Source organism: Micromys minutus (genome assembly GCF_963924665.1).
Source record: "Micromys minutus genome assembly, chromosome: 16".
Classification (NCBI taxonomy): domain Eukaryota; kingdom Metazoa; phylum Chordata; class Mammalia; order Rodentia; family Muridae; genus Micromys; species Micromys minutus.
This window is the reverse complement of record NC_137985.1, coordinates 45,207,788-45,234,869: the sequence shown is the minus strand read 5'-3', so window position 1 is coordinate 45,234,869 and position 27,082 is coordinate 45,207,788. Positions and strand designations below refer to the sequence as shown.

At 43.2% G+C, this 27,082-nt stretch overlaps 1 protein-coding gene across 1 annotated transcript; it reads left to right on the top strand.

The window, feature by feature from the left end:
• CYP19A1 (cytochrome P450 family 19 subfamily A member 1) lies at positions 1-26,266 on the top strand (the record flags this gene model as incomplete). The annotated part of the gene is made up of 9 exons (XM_080929985.1): positions 1-145; positions 5,814-5,964; positions 11,747-11,901; positions 16,640-16,816; positions 19,362-19,476; positions 19,872-19,986; positions 20,655-20,817; positions 24,215-24,456; positions 26,018-26,266. 9 exons carry the CDS (start codon positions 1-3, stop codon positions 26,264-26,266), a joined length of 1,512 nt encoding a protein of 503 aa, XP_080786111.1.
• Positions 26,267-27,082: the final 816 nt, after the last annotated feature.

The following is a 27,082-nucleotide window of genomic DNA, read 5'->3' as shown; positions in this document are numbered from 1 at the left end:
ATGTTTTTGGAAATGCTGAACCCCAGGCACTATAATGTCACCATCATGGTCTCGGAAACTGTGCCTGTCAGTGCTATGCCACTTCTTCTGATCATGGGTCTCCTTCTCCTGATTTGGAATTGTGGGAGTTCATCTTCAATACCAGGTAAGCTGCTGCTTTAATTCCATACCCACAGAAACTGTTTCATGGGGCCCTGTGGTCCATAGCAGGCATGCAGGCATGCATGCATACATACATACATACATGCATACACACATGCATGCATGCACACACATACACACTGCACACAAATATACACACACACACACAAGCAAACCTGGGAACTGCAGCTGTGTTCAAAGCCCAGCTCACAAGCTGGACTCCAGAAGATTAGGAAATGTTAACTGGTTGCCTGCTCATGACAGAAGAACACATCACAGGTGGGTGTTAAACAGTCCCTCCAGTCTGTACAGTGCTTTGGGAGGTTTGAGATGGAGTGGGCCAGGTGAAATTCTAGAATTTTTGGTTAAGTTAAAAAAACCACCACCAGATTCTAATTCATTCCAGCTCTGCCACGAAGGTAAAGCATCTCTGGGCTGCCTTCTCTGTGTCCTCTTCCTTCTATTCTGCCCTCCCTCTGTCCTCACTGACATCTTCCCCTCCCTTCCTTGCATTTACTCTTTCTCTTAATATTATTCTTTATTTCTCTTATTGGCAGCATGGGGACGGGGGTGTTACCATAGGGGTTGCATGGGAGCTGGGTAGTCGGAGAAGAATAGGGACTAGACCCATTCTCTGGGAGCATCTCAGTCTGACAGAATCATCCAAAGGTCTTTGTGTCAGTCAAAAGCAAAGACTGGTATGATTCTTCTGCTAATCAGTGAACAATTTTGCCAACTGGGGTTGAAATGATCAGTTATCAAGTTAATTCAGAATAAACAGAAATTTCAGATAAGATCTCTAAGTTTAGGCGTGAGTTCCTCATAGTTACCCCTAGCTTCTAACTCTGTAAGATATCCAACAAAGCCCATTTTAATACCATAGTAACTACACATTCACAAATGTGCCAAGACTCTGCACAGGGCAATTGGAAGTAGCAGCTGAGCTGGGGCACAGGGACAAATGCTGTGCCTGGCTTCTTTCTGGAGTGTACCCAATAGTCACCTATCTATCTGATTCAGCCTGTCATTTATGGTGACTTTAATTTCTAATTTAGCTGAACACTGAGTTAAGTTGTTGACTTCTACCTGGTGGTGTCACCTCCGGAGGACAAAGCCCCAGTAATCATGGCTTTGGCTTGAATCCTTTCCTCCACAGATTTCCTTGCCCAAGGTAAGCTCCTCGGTCAGGGGAAGGAGTAGCTGAGGCAAAGGCAGGGTAGGATGCAGTAAAGCACTTTCTCCTCTGTTGCTTATCATAGGCTCAGGGGCTAAAGTCCAATCTGCCTGCATCATAAGAGCATCTCGCAAACAGAGAAGAGGTCAGCATTGCCTCTCTATCGAGAAAGCCACACAACTCTCAAATTTTAATATAAGAACAACTTTAAAGAAGGCAGTTTGCTAGCTGATTCCCAAGCCCTTCCCCCAGAGTGTTTGAATTGCAATCTTAAGCATGTTTCTTCTGGTTGTTGTTTAGTTTAGTTTAGTTTTTTTGGAGACAGGGTCTCACTATGCAGCCCTGGCCATTCGGCTGGCTTAGAACTCATTATGTAATGTAGACCAGGCTGGTGTTGAACTCACAGAGATTTATCTGCTTCTCCCTCCAGAATGCTGGGATTAAAATCATGCAGCACCACACCTGGCTAAAGCATGCACTAATTTTTAAAAATTATATATCCTCTGCATTTACATTTCAAATGTTATACCCTTTCTCCCCACTCCCATCCCCCTCCCCTTGCTTCCATGAAGGTTCTCCCTCTCCCAACCACCCTCTCCACCTCAGCACCTTGGCATTCCCCTACACTGGGGAAATGCACCTCACTGGACCAAAAGCCTCTTTTCCCATTGATGCCAGACAAAGCCATCCTCTGCTACATATGCACCTGGAGCCATGGGTCTCTCCTTGTGTGCTCGTTGATTGGTATTTTAGTCCATGGGAGCTCTGGAGGGTTTGGTTGGTTGATAATGTTGTTCCTCCCACGGGATTGCAAATCCTTTCAGTTCCTTTAGTCCTTTCTCTAGCTCCTTCATTGTGGTCCCCTTGTTCAGTCTGATGGTTAGCTGCAAACATCCTCAACTGTACCAGTATGGCTCTGGCAGAGCCCCTGAGGAGTCATCCATATCTGGCTCCAGCCAGTAAGCTCTACTTGGCATCAGCAATGGTGCTTGGGTTTGGTGGCTGCATATGGGGTAGATCCCAGGTGAGGCAGTCTCTGGATGATCTTTTCTCCAATCCCTGTTCCTCTATTTGTCCCTCTATTTCCTCCCATGAGTGTTTTGCTCTCCCTTCTGAGAAGGACTGAGGCATACACATTCTGCCCTTCCTGCTTTTTAAATCATGCACTTTTAAAAGGGGTATAGTGAGTACTGACAATACCCGGGCCTAGGCCAGGAAGGGAGGTGGTACTTCCTGTGCTTACCACTTCTGCCAGGGATATGGTACTGCTCGTCTTCAGTGTCAATCACCCAGGCAGTGCAGAGGTCCTGTCTGAGGTAGAGAAAAGGGTTGATACTGTAAAACCCTTCCTTGTTTTTTCATGAGCAGCCAAGTTTGAGAGCTACAGAGATAAGCCCAGCTCCTTCACACGAAAGAAGGGGAAAGCCCCAGACAATCTATGTTGCCAAGTAATACGGTTTAACAAGTAAGAGAAGCCCGAAAGTCCAAACAAAATAAAGATTTAAATCCAGGAGGAAGAAAATGGACTGCTGATACCCAGCTAGAAGGAAGTTAGGCACCCTGGAAGAAGACTAGGAGCCCCTGGGAGGAACTCAGGCTGTGAGATCCTGCCTTATATCTATGCTTTGGAAATATAAGGTCTGGTCAGTTCTCTACAGAGGCATAGCCCAGGATTCTCTGAGTCCTGTCAGGCATAGGAAATAAGAAAACTGGTCTGTCCTCCCAATTTTTCGGTCATTGCTCCCAAATAGTGGCTCTCTGGGCTCTTGTATTCACAAGTTTGAGGGTATTCCGGGTGCTAAAATGCCAAAGGGAATTTAAAAGCTGTAGTGACTAAATGACTTACCTAGTAAATTTCAGTTAAGGCAGCTTCTTGCTGTTTACTTTGTCTGGTCATGCTGGTGACAATACCTTTTTTTTTTTTTTTTTTTTTTTTTTTTTTTTTTTCTTTTTTAAGAAGAAACTAGAGTTAAAGAGAAAGAGGTTTTACCCTGTGTGTTATGACTCAGGGACAGGTCTAAGTCTTGTCCCTTATGCTCACAGAGAAGTCCAGCTAGATCTGATGTTTGGCATCAAGGGATGGGCAAGGCACAAAGATGTGGGTCCTGACCTGGGAAGTGGCAAAGGCAGGCTGATACAGAGGGGAAGGAGGCTGCAAAAGTTGGGGAGCAAAGACTGATTCCCTGGGGGAGGTGGCATCACTTCAGATCAATGTCCCACGTCTTCTAGTTCAGGATTTATTGCCTTCTTCCTGGCAACCCTCCCTTCCTTGAGAACACAAGGCTGTTCCAACCTTGACTTTGATTCTCTTCCAGAAGATCATATATTCTTTTCCGGGCATCGCATACACAGAGTGTGATGTGAGGGAGCAGACATGACAACATGTCCCCCTTTTTGTTCCTCTTAAGAAAATATTTCACAGAAAACTGTACGAGGTGATGGCAGACTTGCTATCAGAGTCCTGCACAAGGAATGGGGTGCTAACAGTGTTCCAGATGTTCTCCATGCCATCCTCTCTCCCTCTATTCCTCTTCCCCTCTCCCTCCCCACCTTTTCCCCTTCTATCTCTTTCAGAGGTAAATGGTTTGCCTTGATTTTGTAACAATCACTGCCTTGTTTTGTTACAGTTTGGGACCCAATTTCACACCCTCAGATAACATAGGCTTCGTCTTGTCTTGTTTTAAATACTTTTGAAATACATTGTATACGATTTGTCTCCCTCCCTCCTTTTGATCTCCGTAGGTCAGTAGGACACATCCAGGTAGTGACAGCAGTGTGCTTCCTTTCCACTCTTGAGCATCACAAAAAAAATCTCAAGGTTCATAGGTCAGACAGTGTCTCTAGTTGAGGTCCTAAGGACAGTATGGTGTGTGCATGGGTCTTTGGAGGGTGTGTCCATGGGTGTGAATGCTGGTTTCCCATTTAGGAGGCCTGCTAAGTGTTGCTAGCTATTGGCTTTAAGGAGGTTCTCTGGGAACCTCAGTGGACAGTAAAGTATTTACTGCTCCTGGGAGTGGGCTGAGGGACCCTCTAAATCAGTCTGTGTCTAGAGAAGCATTCCTAGTCTGAGAAGCTGAGAGCTGCCTAATGTGAAAGCAACTAGAACATTTCCCTCATGTTTTACCCATCTGTGGTTCAGTATTTACATATGAGTGTAAGGAATGTATGAACTTAGATATATATGTATATTGTGTTATAATTGTTTGCTTTTACATTTTATACATCTTCTTCATAACTACTCTGCAAGAATATAGAGTTATTGTACTCAATCATGGTTATCTCTAGACCGTAACTTGGAACAAATATCTAAACTAGGGTCTCAGGAGGTATTTATTAGATGAATTAAGATGACATATAGTTAGTTGGCCATTAAATATCCCAAACTCTGTCTTTCTTCCTGTTTGAACATTCAGTCAATCTCCCTTCCCGCCTTCCTTTCTCTTTTTATTTCTTTCTTTTAGATAGGGTTTCTCTGTGTAGCCCAGGTTACTCTGGAACTCACTCTGTAGACCAGGCTGGACTAGAATTCAGAAACCTGCCTTTGCCTCCTGAGTGCTGGGACTAAAGCCTTGTACCACCACCTCCACTGTCTTGCTAAATACTCAGACTCTTAGCCGACATGCTGTCCAGCCAGCTTCAGTTTTTAGTAATGGACAAATATGCATAATTTAAAAAAACTACAAAACATAAGGACTCATGTATGAAAATGCTGTGATGAAACATATTACTTTGTATGTTTCCCTACAAAGTTAACATAACAAACTCAAGCTACAAGTTTGTTTTGTGACATAAGCCACACACAGTTCCCTACCTTTCCCCTGGGTTCTCCCTCTGCCTAATCGTGTTGTTGTCCGGGCTGTAAGCTGCACACGGCTCTCTGCTGAAACCAGATCCTGGAACAAGAGCCCTAGTGTAGGCTGTGAGTTTCCCATCGTACTGATGAGTTCTTAGGTTTGTATTGCCTCATGAGATTTTTTTTGCTCAAGACTCCTTTTCATAAACTGAGCCTTTGAGAAGCAGTGGGTGTTTTGAGCCTGGTGGTGCTATCCTTGCAGACCTTCCCTCGAGTGAAAGAACACCAGGCTTGGCTCTTGTCAGCTCGTTCTGTCAGCCGGGCTGTTAGCAACCAAGAACTTCCAGAGAAGAGCAGCAGGTAGCTGTACAGTTCATCAGCTTGTCATGGTTTCTATGCTTGCTATCAGACAGATAAACCGATGTTTATTCCAGACACTCAGAAACGAGCATATAGCCTCCCATTCAGTGGAGCCGGGTGACAGATCAAGAGTAGCCAATGGGAAGCCATGTGCTTTTCATTCATGCGCGATCTTTGCTTTTGTTTTAAATCATATTGAGTGACTCACATATAGACTCCAGAAGATAGAAAAAAGTTGAATATGAGAGGACAACTTTTTTTTTTTTTTTTTTTTTTTTTTTTTTTTTTTTTTTTTTTTTTTTGGCAGTATTAAGAAGTTCACTGTGTTCTCACGGTTTGTTGTAGGTCCTGGCTACTGTCTGGGAATTGGGCCCCTCCTTTCCCACGGCAGATTCTTGTGGATGGGAATTGGAAGTGCCTGCAACTACTACAATAAGGTGTATGGAGAGTTCATGAGAGTCTGGATCAGTGGGGAAGAGACACTCATCATCAGCAAGTGAGTCTGTAAACCAGGCCAGCCTGGCCAAGATGCAGTTCGGCAAGAATGTGCCTGCGCCGGGCCTGGGCTCCATCTTCAATACACCAACACTTCTTGTGCTCTGGCTACTTCCACTGCCCCCTTAAGTCAAGGCTGAAGCTTTCCATGCTTTATTTATAAAAAAAATCGAGTTTTCTCTCTAAAAAGTCACTTCATTTTGATACCTTGATACGTTGGGAAAGCTACATCTTCTTTTTTTCCCCTGGGAGATGAAGGTGACAAATGGCCATGTAGCACTGTGACACCAAGGACAAGCAAAATAATTAAAAAAATTTTTTTTTTGAGTTGAAGCCAAGAGACACGTAGATAAAGACCCATAGGGAATTGGGAAATCATTCAAAATTTCTCTGAGTCACAAATGTGGAAACCTAGAGAGCAGATGGCTTGGGTTTTGCCAAACATGCTTTAGGGAAGACATACCATCTTTCCTGCCTCTCCGAGCTTTTGGTATTATTTCTACAAGTAAGGGAATACAAAAGCAAAAACCGTCCCCCAAATCCTTAAACAACAAATGGGGGGGCTGATATATGACCAGTACCTTTCAGTTTACCCTGTAGGCTACTGAATACCTACAAGGTGTCAGGGAGCAGAGGCAGAAGTCACCAGCTGCTGTCTCCCAGTCGATGGCTGTGAGCCAGTGAGTGTCCGGGCCGGAGTGATCTGAAACCAACTGGGATCAGTAGTGTCCATTAAAAACCAAAGTTCCCCTTCCTGAGTTGTTATACTTGGGCAGATCACATTCATCCTGGAATTTACAAAGTTCTTGTTGACTGTTAAGAGGAAACTGTTTTCTTGCTCACTAGTTTTTTCATCTATCAATCTGAGAAGATAAAGACATTTTAAAAGATTCCACTAGACTTCCAGCTCCCCTGACTTTTAGCAAAGTTTCCTACGACCACTACATCATAAATATTTTAATTTTTCTGAACCGACAGGGATTTCCTGTTTGCTAACATCTCCTAGGGTGTTTTACCGATTTGTTTGATTCTATATGTCCTGTTATTAAATATAATAGTTTCCTAGAAGCCCGGTTCTGTGAAGTAAATACTGATAGAGAGGCAGAAAGGCACACAGGTGAAAAACATCCTAAAATTCCAAATAGTTCAGTCTCCCCAGTCACGTTGCTCTGGATCTATTTACTTCCCTAGTTTTTGCCGGAGGTGTCCTGATGTTTTAGGGCTCTGAAAAGTGGCTGAGGCAGATTACCTCTACTGAGCGATAAGCAGCTGTGGTAGGGGATGGGCGTGGGAAGTGTCATGTTCCTCACAGAGCATCGCAGAAGTTTTTCTGGCAGGCTTCCTTCACTAGCAACAGCTGTACAGCTCAGAACTTGTCATAAATGCACAGGCTTGTACCCTACCGGGACCTACTAAGCAAACATCTGGACTAGAGCCCCATGGTCCGCCTTCAACAAGTTTTGCGGGTGGTTCAGATGCATCGCCCCCGTGTGACTGGATCACCATTCTGCTTTGGTTTGATATGTTACGATCTACTGAAGTCTGGTCATTCCAATTCAAGCCAATTTGAGATGTTTTCTCTACATCTTTAGTGTTCTAGTGACCTTTTCAATCGGTTATCGTCTTAAAAAAGATTTTGTAAGCAATACCATCTAGGACTGTCTCAGACAGTTCCTCCTGTGTTTTCACCCCCAGCACAGAGAACAGTCGTCCAGCCCTACTCTACTTTGTATATGGCTTCCTTTCCCCAGTTTCCTTTGGCAAACGGGTGATACTTATTCAAACACAGATCTGCCTGAGCTGATGTTTTCTAGTAGGCAGGGAGTGTGTAGGAATTGCAGGGCTCTGAGTCCCAGCCTGGCTGTGGACAGCTACCAGTCCTGCCAAAACTCCCCAGGTGATTCCAAAGAGCTGTGGAGCTCGGGCAAACTCCTACCTGGAAAGCAGAGACATTGTTTTTGGGGCAAGGGTGACTTTCTCCATCTGGGACTAACACAAAGAACTAAGCAGTGCTAGGTAGCTCTTCTCTTACTGTGTTATGCTGGAGTCTAGCCAAGGACAGGATGGCATGAGACTAGATTTGACATGAGGACTAACGGATCTGAGAACACAGTCGTAGGTAAAGTTCTTCCCAGAGAGCAGACATTTAGAAACTTAGGACTCCAGACAAATTCATGGGTGCCTACACACGGTTCCTAAAGCGGGGTCTTTGGCACAGTGAGGATTCCCTACCCTCCTTCTCGAGCAAAGCAGCCCTTACTGACTCTAGCCAGCACAGTACTGGCTCACACAGACCTGCCTACCCTTCCCCCAGCTCTCCCAGCTCACTTCTTGTTATGTTCCCTCCAGCCTTTCACTTGTTGGAGTCTTTGTGTTCTCCTTAATTGCCTCCGAGCCCTCCATTTGGTTGGTAAAGGCTGAGCTCCCCTCTGGAATAGGACTTGTTTGTCCCTATCTCCCTCTCTTGCCCTCTCTTCAAGTCCTTTGCAGAACTACCTGTGCCTCTTGAGAAAACCCCACTGGACCTCAGAAAGATTGTTATTTTGCCCAAGTTCTTTTTCATTTGAAAAGTTTGAGGCTTAGAGTCATTACAACTGTGCGGTGACCGCAGTCCGGCTTTTCCAGCTAGCCCTGTCCCAAAGGAGCAGAGGCTGCAGGATTTCGGGTCAGGCAGTCAGAAGTGCTGCTTGCATGCTGCCCAGACATCCTGAGGACTCTGAAGTAAAGGCCCTGAGAGGTGGATGCTTCTGGAATCTGCACTAAAGCATATAGACTGCCCTTGGGCTGCTAATGGTCCACACCAGGGCCTATAGATGCTGTGGCACACATTTATTTTTGTCACAAATACAAAAATAAAATAATGTGGGCATCATTCATAAAGGATAATTAACAATTAACATGCTAATGAAGTCTTATTTGCATACCTGTCTTAATTATGTATAAATTTACAAGAATTTTTTTTTTCGATTTTAAGAGTTTCATGTACCAACAGTAATAATTGACTTTCTATTCCTTTGATAGATGAGAAGGCATTTCATACTAGGCTTTGCTCTAGGAACACAGCAGTACCACACTTGGAGAGTAAGAACAGTTCTCATGGGAGAGCGTAAGACGAAGAAGTAAAATGTACAGTCTAGCCATGCATTCCTTAATACGGGTGCATCCTGAGGTCACCTTGTCACTGTAGAGTATATAAGATGATCCTGATGGTTGTCAGGTGACATAATCTCCTGGGGTTACACTGTTAACTGTGCAGCCTGTCTGTGATGGACGTGTCATTATGAAATGTATACATGATGACCAACTGTTCAGTCAGCCTGAGGTTGGGAGATTTTCTAAGCTAGGGGATTGCTAATGATAAGTTGAGGAAACCAAGTCCTATGTACTACAGGGGGAAAGTTGGAAAACAGGCTGTGTGGGTTAGTTGTAGGGACCATCGTATAATTGTGTGTGGGTGGTTTGGGGCTGGGGAAGTGATTCATTCAGTGGACACAGTTAGAAAAGTAGTCAGTGATGATTCCTGACATCAACCAAAGGCTTCCATGTGTACACATACACATGTAGGCCTACATAGATGGAGATGTGGATACATACACACACACACACACACACACACACACACACACACACACACTGAAAAATAAAATAAAAACATTTTTCAAAAGACTCAAATTGAGAGGCAGAAATCTGGAGAAAATATGCATCATATAGAAGTAACAGGAGGAGCAGTGGCCCAAGGCAGAGCCTGTCTAACCTGCTCCAGAAACAACAAAGATGGTCGAGAGACTGAGAGGAAACACAGTAACAACTAGAAAGGATAAGGTGCCTGATAATGTGACTCCCGTGGGATGTGTGACGGAGAACTACAGAGTGAACCACTAATAAAGGAGAAAAGGTGTGTGTGTGTGTGTGTGTGTGCTTGGTGAACTTGATGATGTCACAGGGACTGGCTTTGAATATCATCTCACTTGTAGCAATCAGAAGGAAGGCTGAATGCACAGCGTTAGTCTCAGGAACTGTCTTCTAACTTCTACTCTTTCCTCGGCAAAATCTCTCATCTTAGTTTGGAGGAAGGACTCACAACAGAGATTGAGAGAAAGAGGATGGATGGGGAAATTGAGTAGAAATGCCAAACTGTATGGAGGACCCACCTGAATTTGAGATTTCTGTCTGTCTGTCTGTCTGTCCATTCCTCTCCCTCTCTCCCTGTTTCCCTCTCCCTCCCCCTTCCTCCCCTCTCTGGCAGGGTGGGAGGCTTTGCCCATTTTGGTGATCTCTTAACTTCAGTCATATTTAAAAGTCTGGTCTCTGACCTCAGCAGTGTTACACTGTCTCTTCTGAACTCGGGCTGGGAAGTCCTCACTCTCTCAAACAAGACTTTCCCCCAGTTAGGATTGCTGGTCTGGCTCACCTCAGGGTCAGGTCTTTGTGATGTCCAGGGGTGTGAGTTTGTTCTTCAGCAGTCCCCTCTCTCTCCTTAACTGTCCAATTGCTCTGTTTGGATAAACTCTGCCTCACTGTGAGAAAAGACCTTGGTTTAAACTGCCTGTGTGTATGTGTGTGTGTGTGTGTGGGGGGGGGGCTGGCCATATTTTCTTGATGGTTTCTTTGCTGGCAGAGCTTCAGGCTGAGAAAAACCTGGATGACAGCGCCCTCTAAGGGACACATGGATTCGCTGTTGCAACTAAACTAATGTTTTGTTGCGTCCACCAGACAAATGTAGCATCCAGAATTCCTGGGAACCAGAGCAGAAAAAAACCAAACCATGCTCTGCATCCCTCAAGTTCTGAAAATGCAGCATCATGACCAAAGAATGTAAAAAAAATACATTTCTGATTTCATTGTACAGTAAGTTAGGAAAGAGAAGAAAAGCTATGAATATTATCTTAACTATCAGTAATTTCAGTTTGTTTTATAGAGTGATAATTCTACATAAGTCAAATTTGGAGTGTCAGATTAATCTGTTGGAATTCAATTTGAAACGTGGTTTCTTTTTGTTTTGTTTATGTAAAAAAAAATAATAAAACCCTTGAGTCATTTTATAAATATTATTGGGAATTCAATTGAGAGACAATTTGATTTGACGGTTTTTATTTTGAATGTTTTCCTGAAATCAGTACCAATTAAATAAGATATTTGCGGCGTTACTTTGCAGTCTTACCTCATTTTAAAAATGAATTCTAGTGGAATAAACCTCTGGCAGCCCCTCACCCCCCCCCAAGCTCTGCGTGTGTATTGCATAGAGTTGAGTCGGGGAGGCAGGGTCATTGTATACAGCGGAGCAAGGAAGTAGAGCTGCTACGCAGGGATAAACAAGGAGGCAGCGAGACAGGCTTAGCTAACCTCAGTAGGTGCCCTCTCTGCAGGGGAGTGGTCTTCAGTCCCTGATGGAAAGAGGGCAAGAGCGTGGGGATGTTTTCTGAATGCACTGTAGACAGCCACATGTGGACTAGAAGGGACTAGAGGGGGGACTATTCGGTCATTCCCTTCTATCACTGGCAAGGAAGGCTTTAGCCGCTTCTTCTCTCCCAGGGCTTCTCTCGCTCAGGGCCTCCCCTCTCCCTAAAGCGATACCCAGGGAGCCAGAAAGTAGAAATGATTTCCTCAATCAGGGATGTTCTCGGGCTACCTGGCACGCTTATTTAACCTGAACACCGGAAACCAGACATTCCATCTGTGAAGATCAACATGCTTCTGAGAAGAAAGCCACCACACAGTCGGGTGGACTGCCCTGACGTCCCTCCCCTCTGTCAGACTGACAGCCTGGCTCACTTTCTTTACAGGTCCTCCAGTATGTTCCACGTAATGAAGCACAGTAACTACATCTCCAGATTCGGCAGCAAGCGCGGACTACAGTGCATCGGCATGCATGAGAACGGCATCATATTTAACAACAATCCGAACCTTTGGAGAACGATTCGCCCTTTCTTTATGAAAGGTAAATGGGAATCCCGCATTCGTTTCTTAGGCCTGCAATGGTGCTTCTTTTAAAAAAGATCATTAGTAAATGCAACCCCCACCCCCAGGATACAAACACAGAGTCTGTGATGAGAGCCACAACAAATGGACCTGTGTACTCAGGTTCATTTCAACTAAAGAGTTTAGTGTTTCAGCTCAATGTCTGATCTAAGCACGACTAAGTAATACATTGGCAGACCAGATGGTCTAGGAGAAAACAACCAGCAAATGAAATCAGAGAATCTTAGCATGGAGCAAGACTGTGTGTGTTGCCTCATACAGCCTCTGAGCTTTGTGGTTGAAGAAATGAAGTCCTAGAGAGGTTGAGATTCACAGCAGTAGAGCAAGTCCGAGGTGAGCAGAGGTTTCATTCCAAGCTCCGTACCTGTTCCTTGGCCCTTACTATAGCACTCTGAAAATGAAGATGTTGAGATGTACACAAAGCCGATTTTTGACACCAACATCATGCATAGGCAAGCGTTGGCAATCACATTAGAGACAGCATCTGGAGAAACAGATTTTAGGTCTGACCATGTCTCATCAACATTCTTTCCATTCAGATTTGTGGGTCTGTAAGACATAGCCACATTGCTGTAGACATATGCTTGGTTCCTCTGGCTTGCTGTAACACACTAGATAGTTTGGGGTTCATATCATGATTTTTATCTTAAAATTCTACAGGTCAGAAGTTGGTCATGGGTCCCAGCAGGTGATGACAAGCCTGTTGGAGATCCTGGACAGGAGGCATCTTTGATTTTGCCTTGTCCACCTTCATTCCTTGTTTGATGGTACAGGTTCAGTCTTCCTTTGCCTGCCTCTCTTTGCCCCACCTTCTGTTATAGCCTCAGCTGAGAAAGTTTCCTCACTGAGGACTCTTGGGATTCGCTTGGACTTCCCATAATGACATATCATAATCTTGTCCTCTTGAGGACCTACACTTGAGTCACTTTGTGATTAGGATCCCAGGAACCTTTGGGGTAACTTGTGTGTGTGTGTGTGTGTGTGTGTGTGTGTGTGCCACTATTCATGTTGAAGCAGGTCTATCTCCCTTTGTCTTATAAGACTGACACTGGATTGATGGAGAAGTATAGGTCTCAGGATTATTGAGGCCCATGTCCACTTAGTACTCATAGGAGGGTTTGGTCAGGTTGATTAGTGTCTTGGTGCTTTATTACATTATCCACAGAAATCAATGAATATTATAGAACATGAATTTGAGATGTTGTAAAAAATATATTATGTGAATTTATAATTCATATATATGTAATACATAATTCATCTATATACACACCCAAGATAATATATTATATGAATATATTATATAAAATGTGATGTCTAGCTCTACAGCATTATTATAAATTGTATTTTACCTTTTCATTTGACTCAGGTTTACCAGGAGTCTGTCAACTAGTATTTAGGATGCCCTATCCTCTTGACATTCAAGACTTAATATTATCTCTAAATTCATCTGTTCATTTAAGCTATTGTGTTAATCTTTGTGTTAGATACCAAGAATACAATAACAACCAAGACTTGGTCCTGCCATTGAGGACCATGTAATAGAAAGGCTGGGTAGGGCGAACCTACACATTATCAAATACTGTTTGGGTAAGGTTGTACCAGACTGGAGAGAACAGATACATGGGCCACCTAAAGCCAGCAAGGGGCCAGGAAAAGCAGTCCAGAGTAGTGGGTACTTATGATAAATTTGGAATGAAATGAAGTTAACCAAGGCAGTGTAACAAAGAAAGAGATCATAAGAGCAAAGGACCGGATATTTGACAGCAGAGAAAGAGCATCATGACATACCCAGGGACCCTCCAAGGACAAACCTAAGGCCAAGGGAAAGGCAGGACCAAACCGCCCAAGACCTTTCTCATTAAGTCAAGGACTTGACTCTATCTCAAGAATTACAAAGCTTCACTGATTATTTTAAGGAGATAGATATGACCCTTTGGGTGTGTTTTTAGGAAAATCCCTCTGGTAATAGACAAAAGTTAATAGAACAAAGCACAATGATGAACCATGAAAACAAGTAGGGTTACCGAGTGGCAAGGGACAGAGGAGAAGAGGTCATCTAATTTCCCCAAATAGCAAACAGTATTGTGACTGCTGACACAGTTCTAACTATCGAGAGTCCGAAGCAGCTTGACCAAGATCTGTTTGGAGTTAGATTCCTTTGGTTTTCCCGAGAAAGTAGAAAAATCAGGACACATTTTGGAGTCTAAGTTACTTTAGGTAGTGTTATGAAATTATCAACCCACTGGGTATATAAGGAAGTAGGTAAATAAAGCTGCAAAAGTGGTTTATCCTGGAAGATGGGGGAAAGGTAAGCCAGAGTGCAGAGAAGTTGTTCACTAAAACTGTCAAAAAGAGCTGTTTCGACTTAAGTATTTACAAAAATATTAATGCACATTTTAACATTCAAACTTTTTGTGTATATAAAAAAAATCATTGTTGTTTTTTACTTCTTGGTAGTTTTGGCCTTTATATTTTAGACAAATTCTAGACTGGCCTTGAACTTGGTATTTCTAAGGATGACTCTGAGCTTCTGGTCCTTTTGCCTCTCCTTCAGAGTATTTTGATTATAGGAGTGCACCACTATGCCAGTTTTATATAATGCTAGGGATCGATTCTGCAGCTTTGTGCATGGTACACAAACAATATTCCAAATGAACTTAGTCCCCAGCTGGTTTTGTCCTGTAATTCAAACTGTAGATCCTAATTGAGGACACACACTTTCCTGTTACTTTTCATAAGTGGCAACTTCTGGGCTGCGTGATGAACATCTTTCATTGTTTCCCAAACTAATATTTGATACTTGAGCTGCAAACTGAGGGGTGCACAGTCAGCAGCTGCTCATCTTGCTTTTTCTTCCCTTCTTTTCACCTAGGATCAGGCCCTGCTTTGCAGGCCCTCATAGGGTTTGTTTAGCTCCTTGTCACCTGTTCTTTCCTGTCTTGGAGACATTTAAATATCTTGATTCTGTATCTTTGGAAACTATATTGCTTTGTATTATTTTTTTATTCTTTACAGTCTACAAGTTCACATTAAATTTTTAAAAAATTTTAAAAAAGAGCTGTTTCTTGATGAAATTTAAGTACTTGCTGAATTTTCTTTTGAGCAAGATAAGATTATCTTCTAAAGCACATTTAAACACTAAATCATATCCACATATACCAGTGTCCATAAGCAATCATTTTGCATTCTGATCACCTGTGAAATATGGCTTTAGATTCCTTGTCATAGAGAGAAGTCCTGCATTCGCCTGGACAAAGACCATGAATGACATGGTGCCACCCCTTTCATACAAAGGGATGAGGTATTACGGGATGAAATGTCCCTCTCTTGAATGTGATCATTACCAGAGAACAGGGAATGCTCAGTAAGTCCCTTCTACCACCTAGAGGAAGGCTCCCATGACATCCTTCTTTAACACATCTGGGACTCCTTAGGCTGGTCTCCCCAACTCTCTGCTATTCCCTTTCTCCCCCCTTCTGTTTCTTTCTCCCAACTCTGCCTCCAGCACACACCCTCTACCACATTTTTTCTTGACAAGGTCTTACTCTGTAGCCTATTCTGGCCTAAACTCATGAGGCCCAAAGTGGCTTTGAACGTCTAAGGGTGCTTCTGCTGCAGGAGTGCTGGCATTAGTATGAGCCACCCGGCTCTGGCTCTCCAGCTTCTGTTCTTATTTGCAAAGTCTGCCTTCTGAAAGATGTTTACTCACTTTGTGTTGTTGTTTTTTTCTCCTTTTTGAGAGGATGAGCTCCTAACATTCTGTCTTTAAGTTACTCCCAAAATTCCCATGGCATTTAGAGAATTTTAATATCAAATCCAAATAAAAAGACATAAAAATAGAGACTTGTCCTGAAGGAACCTTAAAGACACTACTACAGTTAGCCACCAGAGCCAGTGCTCCGTCAGAAGCAGAGCAAGAAGAGGGTGAAGCCAATTCATTCTGCTTGTTTTCATTCATTCATTAATCCATTCCTTCCTCCATTCATCCATCTACCCATCCATTCATTTTTCCAATCCATTTATTTGACAACTATGTGTCCAGGGCCCTTGTATAGGATTGGTTGTTGTATAAAGCTCATAAATAGTTGTCAACCTCTTTTAGTTCCCCAGTCACTGAAGCCGGCAAAGCAAATGAGGAATTGTTCTCCCTGCTATTGCTCTATTAAATGAGTCTGGAGGTAATGTGAAGAGAGCCTGAGCCAGGAGAAGGACACACATTCAACATTCCTAAGACTGCCATTGTATATCTATGCTACCCAGGAACCTTGGGTGGAAATAGTTAAGGACCAGTTCCACTGGTTCTGTATTAATATCTGTCTACATGCTGAAACGTCAAATAAATGTGACCCTGATAAAATCCAAACCATCACCTCGACAGAGACGTATAAAGCACTGGTTGCTTGTTATCCCCCAAGTATTAATGTTTCATCTGCCGTCTCAGAAATGATTGGTACTCAAGAAAGGCTTGAACCCGAATCGTCTTTCTAAAGTAATATTCGCTCACACATTTTTAGTTAAAAAGGTAAATACTTCTTGCAGAAAACCAGGATAACACAAGAAAGTATGTGAGATGATTATGAAAACCCCCACCTTATTATTTAATGTAAAGTTGGGGATAATCGCTCCAGACGTATAAAGCCGAAATAACTTGCTGTGTGTGCCCTGGTGTTTGTGATGGGCACATTTCTGTTCTTCAGCTCTGACAGGTCCTGGTCTTGTTCGAATGGTGGAAGTCTGTGTGGGGTCCATCAAGCAGCATTTGGACAGGCTGGGCGAAGTCACTGACACCTCGGGCTACGTGGATGTGTTGACCCTCATGAGACACATCATGCTGGACACTTCTAACATGCTCTTCCTGGGGATCCCTCTGGACGGTACTGGAACTTGAATTCTCATGCATCCTCTTCCCATCCATACAGGGAATGCTGAGGAAGTACATGGAAGCTAAGTGCTACTTCATTCACTGTGCACTAAGCATTTCTAAGTATAACTAAGGATATCCCCGCCCCAGCTCGTCCCCAGCATTTCTGCATTGTTCATTCACTTCTAAACTTTCAGAGTAGAGGTCAACCCCATTTCTTCTTCTGCATCTCCTGTGTTGCTCTAGAACTTAGCATTCTACAATGGGCAAACATTATCAGTTAATGTGGTCATTAACATAGCACTGGTAAATTGGATATATTTAATCATTTCTGACCATTCTTTGGGACACTGTACACACACATATAAGTGTTTACGTATACATGTACATGTTCCCTCTCTCAGAGTCACTCTCTATGAGACTTGGTGGTCTCTATATGACAAAATGATGGTGCTGATGCTGCTGATGTTGACAAAATACTGACAACAGCTGTCAGGCATTTTGTATGTATCAAACATACTGGTTTGTACCAAACAATTGGAAAAGAGACTTTATGAGCACACCTGTAATTTAGTATTTATAACAACCCCGCAAGGCACTAAATGAGAAAAGGCAAATATTTAAACATGTGCACATAACTACCACTACCCAAAAGCTGTTGACACTAGTATGTGATTTCCCTCAGTTAATTTAGAACTGTGTTCATTGATTCATCCATCCACTCAGCCAATATGTATTGGTCACCTGCTTCATAGTCTAGGTTCTGGGGAGAGAACTGGGAAGATGGGTACAGTTTTCACCTTTGAGGAGCTTCTATTGCAGTGGAGCACATCAGCAACAAAGCTAGCAAATACCAGGTTACATTTTTGGTGATGATAGGTGCCTCAGGGCAAGAACAAATTAGGGTGAAGAACAGGGACTTAGGTGGGGTAGCAGCAGGACCATGCCCAACATGTAGAGTGGTCAGGAAGTGTCTCCTCAGAGGGGACACTTAGACACGGTCTGAACAAAGTGAAGTCACAGCCCTGTGCAGATTTGAAAGAGAAACAGCCTAGGCAGGGGAAGGAAAAACACACCCCAGCACCTGTGGAAACCATCTGAGCCATACCTCTGGTGTGTCACCAGATTTGCCACGTCCTTCCTCCTTTCTGTTGCCATGGTTTTGCCATCACCAGTGTCCTGCACTTCCTGAGGGCTACAGAAGCCAAATCTGATCACCCATTTCCTCTGGGAAGCTCTTGGGTCGCCTTTCAGCTGGCGTGCCCCCAGCCTTGCTGCACATGTCTATGCTGAAGCTAGGCAGACATGCTGGCCCAGCCCTGCTCCTTGGGTCCCTCCAGGCCTAGGTTGTTAGGAAGGGTTGTGTCAAGGGAGCTGTGAACCCCTGCATCAGTCAGTGGCTGGATCCAGACTTTGATGCCACAGCATCTGTATAACCCATGTGGGCTGTTTGTTTCCCTTCATACTGCACACTTGTTAAGTTTCCAAGCCTACCCGCCTGCCATACTGTCTTTAATTTGCAAAACAAAGAAGTTGTCACTCTTGGCAAGACTATAAAGGATTAAGTTTAAAAGCTCTGTAAAGTAACCTAGAAGTGATTGGCATTTTGACTGTTAAAAAAAAAGTTCTGATTCCTTTTGTGTGTGTGTGTGTGTGTGTGTGTGTGTGTATGTGTGTGTGTGTGTGTGTAACTTGAAAAGTAGACAAGGGCTTTCCTTTCCTTTTTTTATTAAATTTAATTTATTATCACTTACCTGTCATTAATAATGCACAAGGCTCGGAACAAGGCACTGAAGAAACTGAAATAAATTCTGGACTCTGGGCCAAATATAGATAAGTATGAAGGCTATGTGGAGAATGTTATCAAGTGAAGATAGCACTGGAAAGTGAGTCACCGGGAAGCTGTTAGTTAGGTAGATAATCCCAGTACATAGTCCTGTTAACATCTCACCTGATTTCAGAATCAGATGAGTTGTGTTAGCAACATAACAGACTTGGTATTTTCATATTAAGTATGTCATCACCATCATCATCATCATCATCACCACCACCACCACCACTACCACAGTTAATGAGCAGGAAAGAGGCATGAGGCCTCCTGTGTACCCACAGAGGGTGGGGGACAACCCAGGAACTGTTGGCTCCTCCCTCCTTCATGTAGATTCCAGGAATTGAACTCAAATCATGAAGAGGCAAGGACCATTACCCACCAAGTCTCCTCACTTATCCAAACAACACACTTCCAGGTTCCAGGACGAAGGACACAATAGCTGTAACTTCTACTCTCTTCCCAGAAAAGCCGGGGGGAGGGAGGAGCCCAGTCGGACTGGGATAGGAGAGTCTAGGTTGTGGTCTCACACACAGACTTGACAACTGCCATTCTACAGCTAACTCAACCCATGTAGGTGCCAAGCATATATGTTAATGAACTTGCCGAGTAGCCCATGCAGCTACGTCATCCACTTGTGACCCAAGACTGGACAAAGAGTCTGTCTGGAGTTCTGCTTTTAGGCTCATATTCTTTTCTCCCTGAATTTGTTTTTGATTTTGTTTCACAGAAAGTGCTATTGTGAAGAAAATCCAGGGTTATTTTAATGCGTGGCAAGCCCTCCTCATCAAACCAAACATCTTCTTCAAGATTTCTTGGCTCTACAGAAAGTATGAAAGATCCGTGTAAGTAACCCAAGTTTGGAGGATTTACGCGTACACTGTTCATTTTGCCTTTGCTGCTGTTGGCCCCTTTGATAAGTTTATGCTCCCCAGAGTGCAGAGGGCCAGGCTGATTAAGTTACTTGTGAAACACACATAGCAAAAAAAGAACAAAGGAAGCCTCTGGCCAAGAACCTGCTTAGCAATGGCCAAATGTGTGGCCTGAAGGCTCTCTGGGACAAAGACACTGTCACATTTTGAGTTGACAGAAAATCTTGGCTAACCCTCACATTGACACGTGTTGGAGCTTTCTGCATATCAAAAAAAGAGACAGAAACATAGAATTAATTAAAGTTATAGCTTTGGAAATCCACATTGAAAAAATCCTAACTTTCCTTTTTTTTTCCTTTTTTCTTCAGCAAGGACTTGAAAGACGAAATAGCCGTTTTGGTGGAAAAGAAAAGACGCCAAGTTTCCGCAGCAGAGAAGCTGGACGACTGTATGGACTTCGCAACTGATTTGATTTTCGCCGAGGTGCTGGTCTCAATGAGCCACAGCTCCTCACTGTGCCACAGTGTTCCACTGTCTAGAAAATCCTGCTCACAACTATGGCATAGTTTCTCTTCAAAAAGTTCCCCTAGTGGTCTTGTGACAGCCCGTCAAAACAACTCAAACAGCTGTTTAATGACATTTACCACTCGAGGTCTTCTATAATATAATTTACGGAACCAGAAAGAGGGGAGACCTAAGACGCCGAGTAAAAATATCCCTCAATATCTGGGAGCTTTATTCTAGATTCCAAAATACAAGAATGTTCAGCTCTCACCTCTAACACGCTATGGCGCTTTTCTATGTTTGTGTCACCACATAGGGTTAATAATATCCAGTGCAGTCCAGTGCTATGCAGATAGTTCTAGCATTGTATTGTGTAGAGAATAATTACAAAAAGTCTGTACCCGCTCCACAAAAATACATGTGATGCCCACTTAGTTGAATCCATTGATGTGGAACGCTAGTGTATGAAGGGCCAGTGGCACACAGGTAGTCAGCTATTTGTTTATCTATATGTAGAATATTAATATGTAATATGCTTGCTGCTGGTGCTAATTACAGACACCTCTCATCTCATCTTGTTGAGGTTGTTCATTTTCTGAAAGTTTGATTCCTTTCCCCCCACATCTTCTCCCCTTTCGGTTCCTCAGAGACGTGGAGACCTGACAAAGGAGAATGTGAACCAGTGTATACTGGAGATGCTGATTGCGGCCCCTGACACCATGTCTGTCACTCTGTACTTCATGTTACTTCTCATCACAGAGTATCCGGAGGTCGAAACGGCAATTCTGAAGGAGATCCACACTGTCGTTGGTAATGGCTGTCAGATAAACATTGCTTCAGAAACTCCCTTCTGAGTAGGAGTGTCATCGGGGCCATACAGCTTAAGACTCTGATAAAACCTTAAGGAAAAAGAGAGTAATTATGTCACATCTTAGCTATACTCAGTAGGTTAAAATGACAGTCTCTCCTATTTTTATGTTGGGTAAGTCATAAAATAATGTGTGCTTACTGAAGAACCCAAACACCAGAGCAATGCATAAGGCAGAAAGTAGTCCTCCTAATTCTTTTCCCAGCCCTGTTCCCATCCCTCACTGCTACTTGCTTGCTGTATGAGCTTTTGATTTGTGTGTGTGTGTGTGTGTGTGTGTGTGTGTGTGTGGTATGTGCATGTGGAGGTTAGAGGACAGTACGAGGCAGTGATTTCTCTCCTTCTGCTGGGTTCTGGGGATCAAATGCAGGTTTTCAGACTTGATGAGGGGGTACACTTACCTGTTGAGCCATCTCCCAAGATTGAAATCTTACTTCTTCTGCACACATAGATATGGTCAAGTTTCTCCATCTTAGAAAATCATATAGTCCTTGTACATGACCTACTTAACCCTTCCATAGACATGTCGACACCTCTCAGTTGTCTATAATGCTGGATGCAGTGCAACACTGTATAAGTAGTTAGGGCATTGTATCCATTACAGAGTAACTACAAAATAAAGGTCGTACCTGCTCAGTGTGAGCACAGTAAGTATGTGTTGAATGCTGTTGGCTGACTCCATAGATGTGAAACTTGAGTGTTACATGCTCTGCCTGCCTCGTGAGTTACATATGTCTATTTTAGTGGGTCCACCTGGGAAGATGGCTACCATTTATAAAAGTGTTTGTGGGTTCACCTTGTGGAGGAAGGAGGATGAAAGGGTAACAGCAGACACCAGGGAGTAATGTGCTTCCTTTTCCAGGGATGTTAGCCCTTCCCCCACTCTTCCCACCTCTTCTGTAGAGAAGCTGCCAGGGCTCTATCAGTCCTCCCAACCCCGTTTTCATTTCCCTTATTCTTCTGATCGCAGTCCCCTCCCTCCTCTCCTCCCAGTCCCACCCTTACAGAACCCTCCCCCCATAACCCCTCCCCGTTTCTTCAGAGAAGAGGAAGTTCTCCTTAGGTACTACGCTGCCCTGGGACATCCAGTCCCAGCAGAACTAAACTCATCCTCTCCCACTGAGGACCAACCAGGCAGCCCAGTTAGGGAAGGGGAGCCAATGGCAGGCAACAGAGTCAGAGACAACTCTGCTCCAATTGTTATGGGACTCACACGAAGACCAAGCTGCATGCCCACTACAAATGTGTATGGGGCCTCTGACCAGCCCCTGTGTGCTCTTTGGTATTCTGCCCCATTTTTGTGACTCCCTTTAAGCCTCATTCTGCCCCCACTCTTCTTTGGAAACATGAGATCATTCATAACTCTTTTCTGAAAAAAAAAAAAAAAAACTTATTTGGAGTGGCCTTCACCTGTGTGATCTTCTTTGGAGCACATTTGCAGAAGGAAGGTGACATCACATGACAGGGACTTTCCTGGCTTTACACAGTGCTTATGAAACAAGTTATTGGTTGTGGAATGAATGGCACCATCTTTTTTTTTAAAAAGCTGTTTTATTGTTGCTTTAAGTAATTGATACTAAAGAAAAACTGCATTCATTGAATAGATGAGAGGAGGGTTCTGTAGATGCATCGATGAGGGAAAGTATGCCCGGCAAAATAGAGAAAGAAACAGGATAATTCTGTTCCAAATTCCAGAATGCTTTCTCAGTGTTTCTGATATGGCTTTCAAGGTCTGTGTAGAGGGCAGGTTACAGCATTCACTGGGCTGGCTTGTATACTTGCCAGAGAAAGAAAGAAAGAAAGAAAGAAAGAAAGAAAGAAAGAAAGAAAGAAAGAAAGAAAGAAAGAAAGAAAGAAAGAAAGGAAGGAAGGAAGGAAGAAAGAAAGAAAGATGGGAGGAAGGGAGGGAGGAAGGAAAGAAAGAAAGAAGAAGGAAGGAAGAAGGAAGGAAAAGAAGAAGGAAGGAAAGAGAGAGAAAGAGAGAGAGAAAGGACATTTAGTGGAAAGAAAAGGGAAGCCACTGTAGCAGAATCTAGGTGTGAAACTGATTTTGAGAAAATGCTTTTGTCAGATGTGTTGATGCTTCTTAACATCTCCTGACTCTTCATCTGACTCTGCCAAGATGGGAAAGCATCAGGGCATGTTGCAGCATCCATGCTCCCTCTTGTGGTCCACAGGCAGAGTCCTTTGCAATATTCATGCTCCCTCTTGTGGTCCAATGGTCATTACTTTCTAGGAATTCCTTTCAGAAACCTCTGTGATCATCCCTTTATCTCTCCATCCTGGTTAGGCATACTTGTTAGGTCCTTGGGCACAGAGCACAGTACTTGTGATGCAGCTTCTCTTTCTTGGAATTTTCTGAGTGAACTAGAACTCCCCCCCCCCCTCTCTCTCTCTCTCTCTCTCTCTCTCTCTCTCTCTCTATATATATATATATATATATATATATATATATATATATATATATATATATATATATATATATCTGGACCCTAGGATGCTTTGATTTTGTTAAAATGGCTCACTTGAGGGTACTCTTTTTTTTTTTTTTTTTTTTTTTTTTTTTGCCACATCTGGAACAATCTAAGCTTCTTTAACCATTGCCAGGTCAGGCTGAGGCACTGGGTCTGTCTTGTTATTCCTCAGTAGCACTCAGGGCTGGGCAGGGCACTCGCTGTTTATGAGGAGGAGGAGTAAGCATCTTGACATATTCCTGGGACAGTTTGTTTGAGGTCGGATGTGGCGGGCCTGTCGGCGGCATGTGTAGGAAGGTAGCAGCAGGAGTGAGCTGTATGTACCGTACTCACCGAAATATTTCAGGGACTCTGTAGCAGCCTCTGCAACTTATCTGGGTGGCTAGTAGGGTAGTTGGCACATATAGTAAGAGGCAAAGTAAATGTTCCCTAGAAGGTAGAGTAGGTAGACTTAGGCAGATAAGAGGAATATGGGATGCAGAGCAGACATGACCCGTATGAAACTGCAGAGGGCACATCTTCTTCCTAAAAGTGGCTGCCCCATTTCCTGCCCACTGACTGCAGCTGAAAATGTGGGCCTAATAGGAACAAATTTTCAGGTAATTTTAGGAAATTTTTGTTGTGGTTGTTAGAAAATTTGCAGAAATGGTTTCACGCCCAAACTTTTATAATGCCCTTCGTGGACCAGATATAACACATTCGTTCCCAGTGAGTGGTCTGCATTAGAATTAAAAGCATTTTTTTTTCTAACCAAGAATAAATTGTTCCATGGAAAAAGACAAGCTTTAGTTAGTGCTTATCACATAGAAAACCGACATCGCCCTCTTTCTCCCCCGCCCCCCGCTTTTATTTACGTGTTCCACAGGTGACAGAGACATAAAGATCGATGACATCCAAAATTTAAAAGTGGTGGAAAATTTCATTAATGAAAGCATGCGGTACCAGCCTGTTGTGGACTTGGTCATGCGCAGAGCCCTGGAGGATGACGTGATCGATGGCTACCCGGTTAAAAAAGGAACCAACATCATTCTGAACATCGGAAGAATGCACAGGCTCGAGTATTTCCCCAAGCCCAACGAATTTACCCTTGAGAACTTTGAGAAGAATGTAAGAGCTCCTTCTTAGAGCTAAGCATGCTGTTTCTGGTGCTGTGGTCTTAGCTGCTCTGGTCCCGTGCTTGTACCACATACACTTAGAGAGCTTAGACTTCCCTTCCATGTCATGGGAACACCTGTGTCCTAGAACTTAGAACACGGCTAATACATACATCCCAAACCAAAGATATTGGCTCTGTAGCTCTGTAACATGTTTGTATAGTTGCCACCCAAGGGAACAAAATATCCAAAGTTCTTAATCTGGCGAAAACTTATTTAAGGCAACTGATTTCTTCCATTCAAATTTTTCATTTAATTAAGAATATTCTTATGGGTATTTTTACCTGCATGTATGTAAGTATACCATTTATGTGCCCGGTACACACAGAGTTTAGAAGAGGGCATTCCAGCTCTTAGAACAGGAGTTAGGGATGATGATGAACCATCATGTACTGGAACTGAACCTGGGTCTTCTGGAAAAACATCCAGTGTTCTTAGCCACTGAGCCAAATCTCTAGCCCTGATTTTATCACTGTTTCTATAATGAAGTAAAAGAAGATAATGCATCACCTTAGCATCATCTAGATTCAACTGCTAAGCAAAGGAAAAATCAATTTCTACTTTACATAGAAATTAAATGAGATTTAGTTTTATTGCTACCTTAATTCTCTCAAATAGCCTCAGGCAGTAGATGTTATTCTAAACAAAACTCAATGATTAAAAGAATCAGCATTCCTTTTTTTATACAGCTGGTGTCTAGGAGAGATTTTTGCTTCCATTATGTCAGAACAATATTGTTAAGATAGAATGTTCCAAATAGCTTCCCGCGTTTCCTTCTTTTTCTACTTGTGTGTAGTGTGGAGACACAATGCTGACGTGGTACTCGGATCACTGATTCTTGACAGGCAATCCAGTTGATTCCTTGTCAGTCAACGGGTTAACAATAGTTTTTAATTCTAGTCTATTGAGGTCATGTAAATACATATTAGGCAAGAGAGATGGACAGACAGACATGATCCTCATTAATTTTCACAGTAACTAAAAGTTTCCAGGGGACCTGATATAATGGCATATTACTGTAATCTTAGTTGTCTGAGGTAGAGGCAAGAGGAACAGAATACTGAGGCCAGCCCAGGCCACAGAGATGCCTTCTCTTTCTTATGCACACAAGAAGCTTGACACTAATGGTCTGGATATCCATAGCTTTTGTCTTTGTTACATGTATTATATGAGGTCTCAGAAAAACAGACTTTGCCTTAGTAACTTGCAAAGCACCAGGAGACTTGAAATTATTCTACAGGGTTTCTAATGTTACCCATAATGGGGTGATTTGTATTGCTTTACCCCAGCTTACTGACATGCAAAACAAAACTAGGGACTGTCTGTGGTCGGTCTGTGTCACAGGAGAGGCACAGTGGTGGAGAAGGATGCTTCGTCAGCCAGTGGTTTGTCTTAGGCAGGAAGCAGCATGCCAGGGCATCAAGCCAGGGTATTCTGACTGACCTGTGTTTACAGAGAAAAATCAAGGAAAGATGGTGGCATGCTTCTGGCTAATCATCTGATCATTTTCATAGGTTCCCTACAGGTATTTTCAGCCATTTGGCTTTGGGCCCCGAAGCTGTGCTGGGAAGTACATCGCCATGGTAATGATGAAAGTTGTCCTGGTTACATTTTTGAAACGATTCCATGTGAAGACAATGCAAAAAAGGTGTATTGAAAACATACCGAAAAAGAATGACTTGTCCTTGCATCCGAATGAGGACAGCCACCTTGTGGAAATAATTTTCTCTCCAAGGAATTCAGACAAGTACCTCAAACAGTGAAGAAGTTTGGTCTACTCTGGAGCATTATTTATTAGTAGTTACACGGAAGCCATCAATTTTGCTGAGTAGGTGGCATCAACCTCACCATGAACAGTTGATTGTCTGAAGCATTTTATAATCATAGGTCCTATGGTTTGTCAGCAAGCTGGGCATCCATCCAGAGAGCCAGGATGCAAAAGAAAGGCATCTGTGTTGGGGACCAGTGAAGAAACTGAAGCCTTAAAGGACCAATCCTATGAAATATGTGTTGGGAAAGACAGGCCATCAGTAAAAGACAGTCTGGTCTCCAGCTAGGTTCCCCAGCTGTTGGCAGTATATCTAAATGACTCTGGCAGAAATTCTTAAGTTGTTAGAAAGGCAAGGCCAACATCCCAGTATGTGGGGCCAGGATAAATGAACAAAGAAACTTTCATGTATGTGTGTGTGTGTGTGTGTGTGTGTGTGTGTGTGTGTGTGTGTGGTGAGGGTGGGAAGTAAGAATCTGGACTCTTCCCACAAGTTAAGCCCAGTTGCTTATGGTGGATCCATACGTAAACTGTTTGGGAGCAAAAGTTACACATGGGAGTATTGTTTTTTACTCTCAATTCATGCTCCCAGGTGCGTAGATTGACTATAGTAGGTATAGATTCAGGTAAAACCTGCCTAGGTAGTACTAGCCGGAGTTAAATATGGATAGGACTCTAAGTGTGGTGTAGGGGGGGAAACCACATGGTGCATTTCAAATAAATAGGTCTTTAAAAAAAACTGCATTGTTGCTTAGTTCCTTTAGCAGTCTGAGGAAAGAAATCCCTTTGTGCTTACATGGAATAGAGCAGG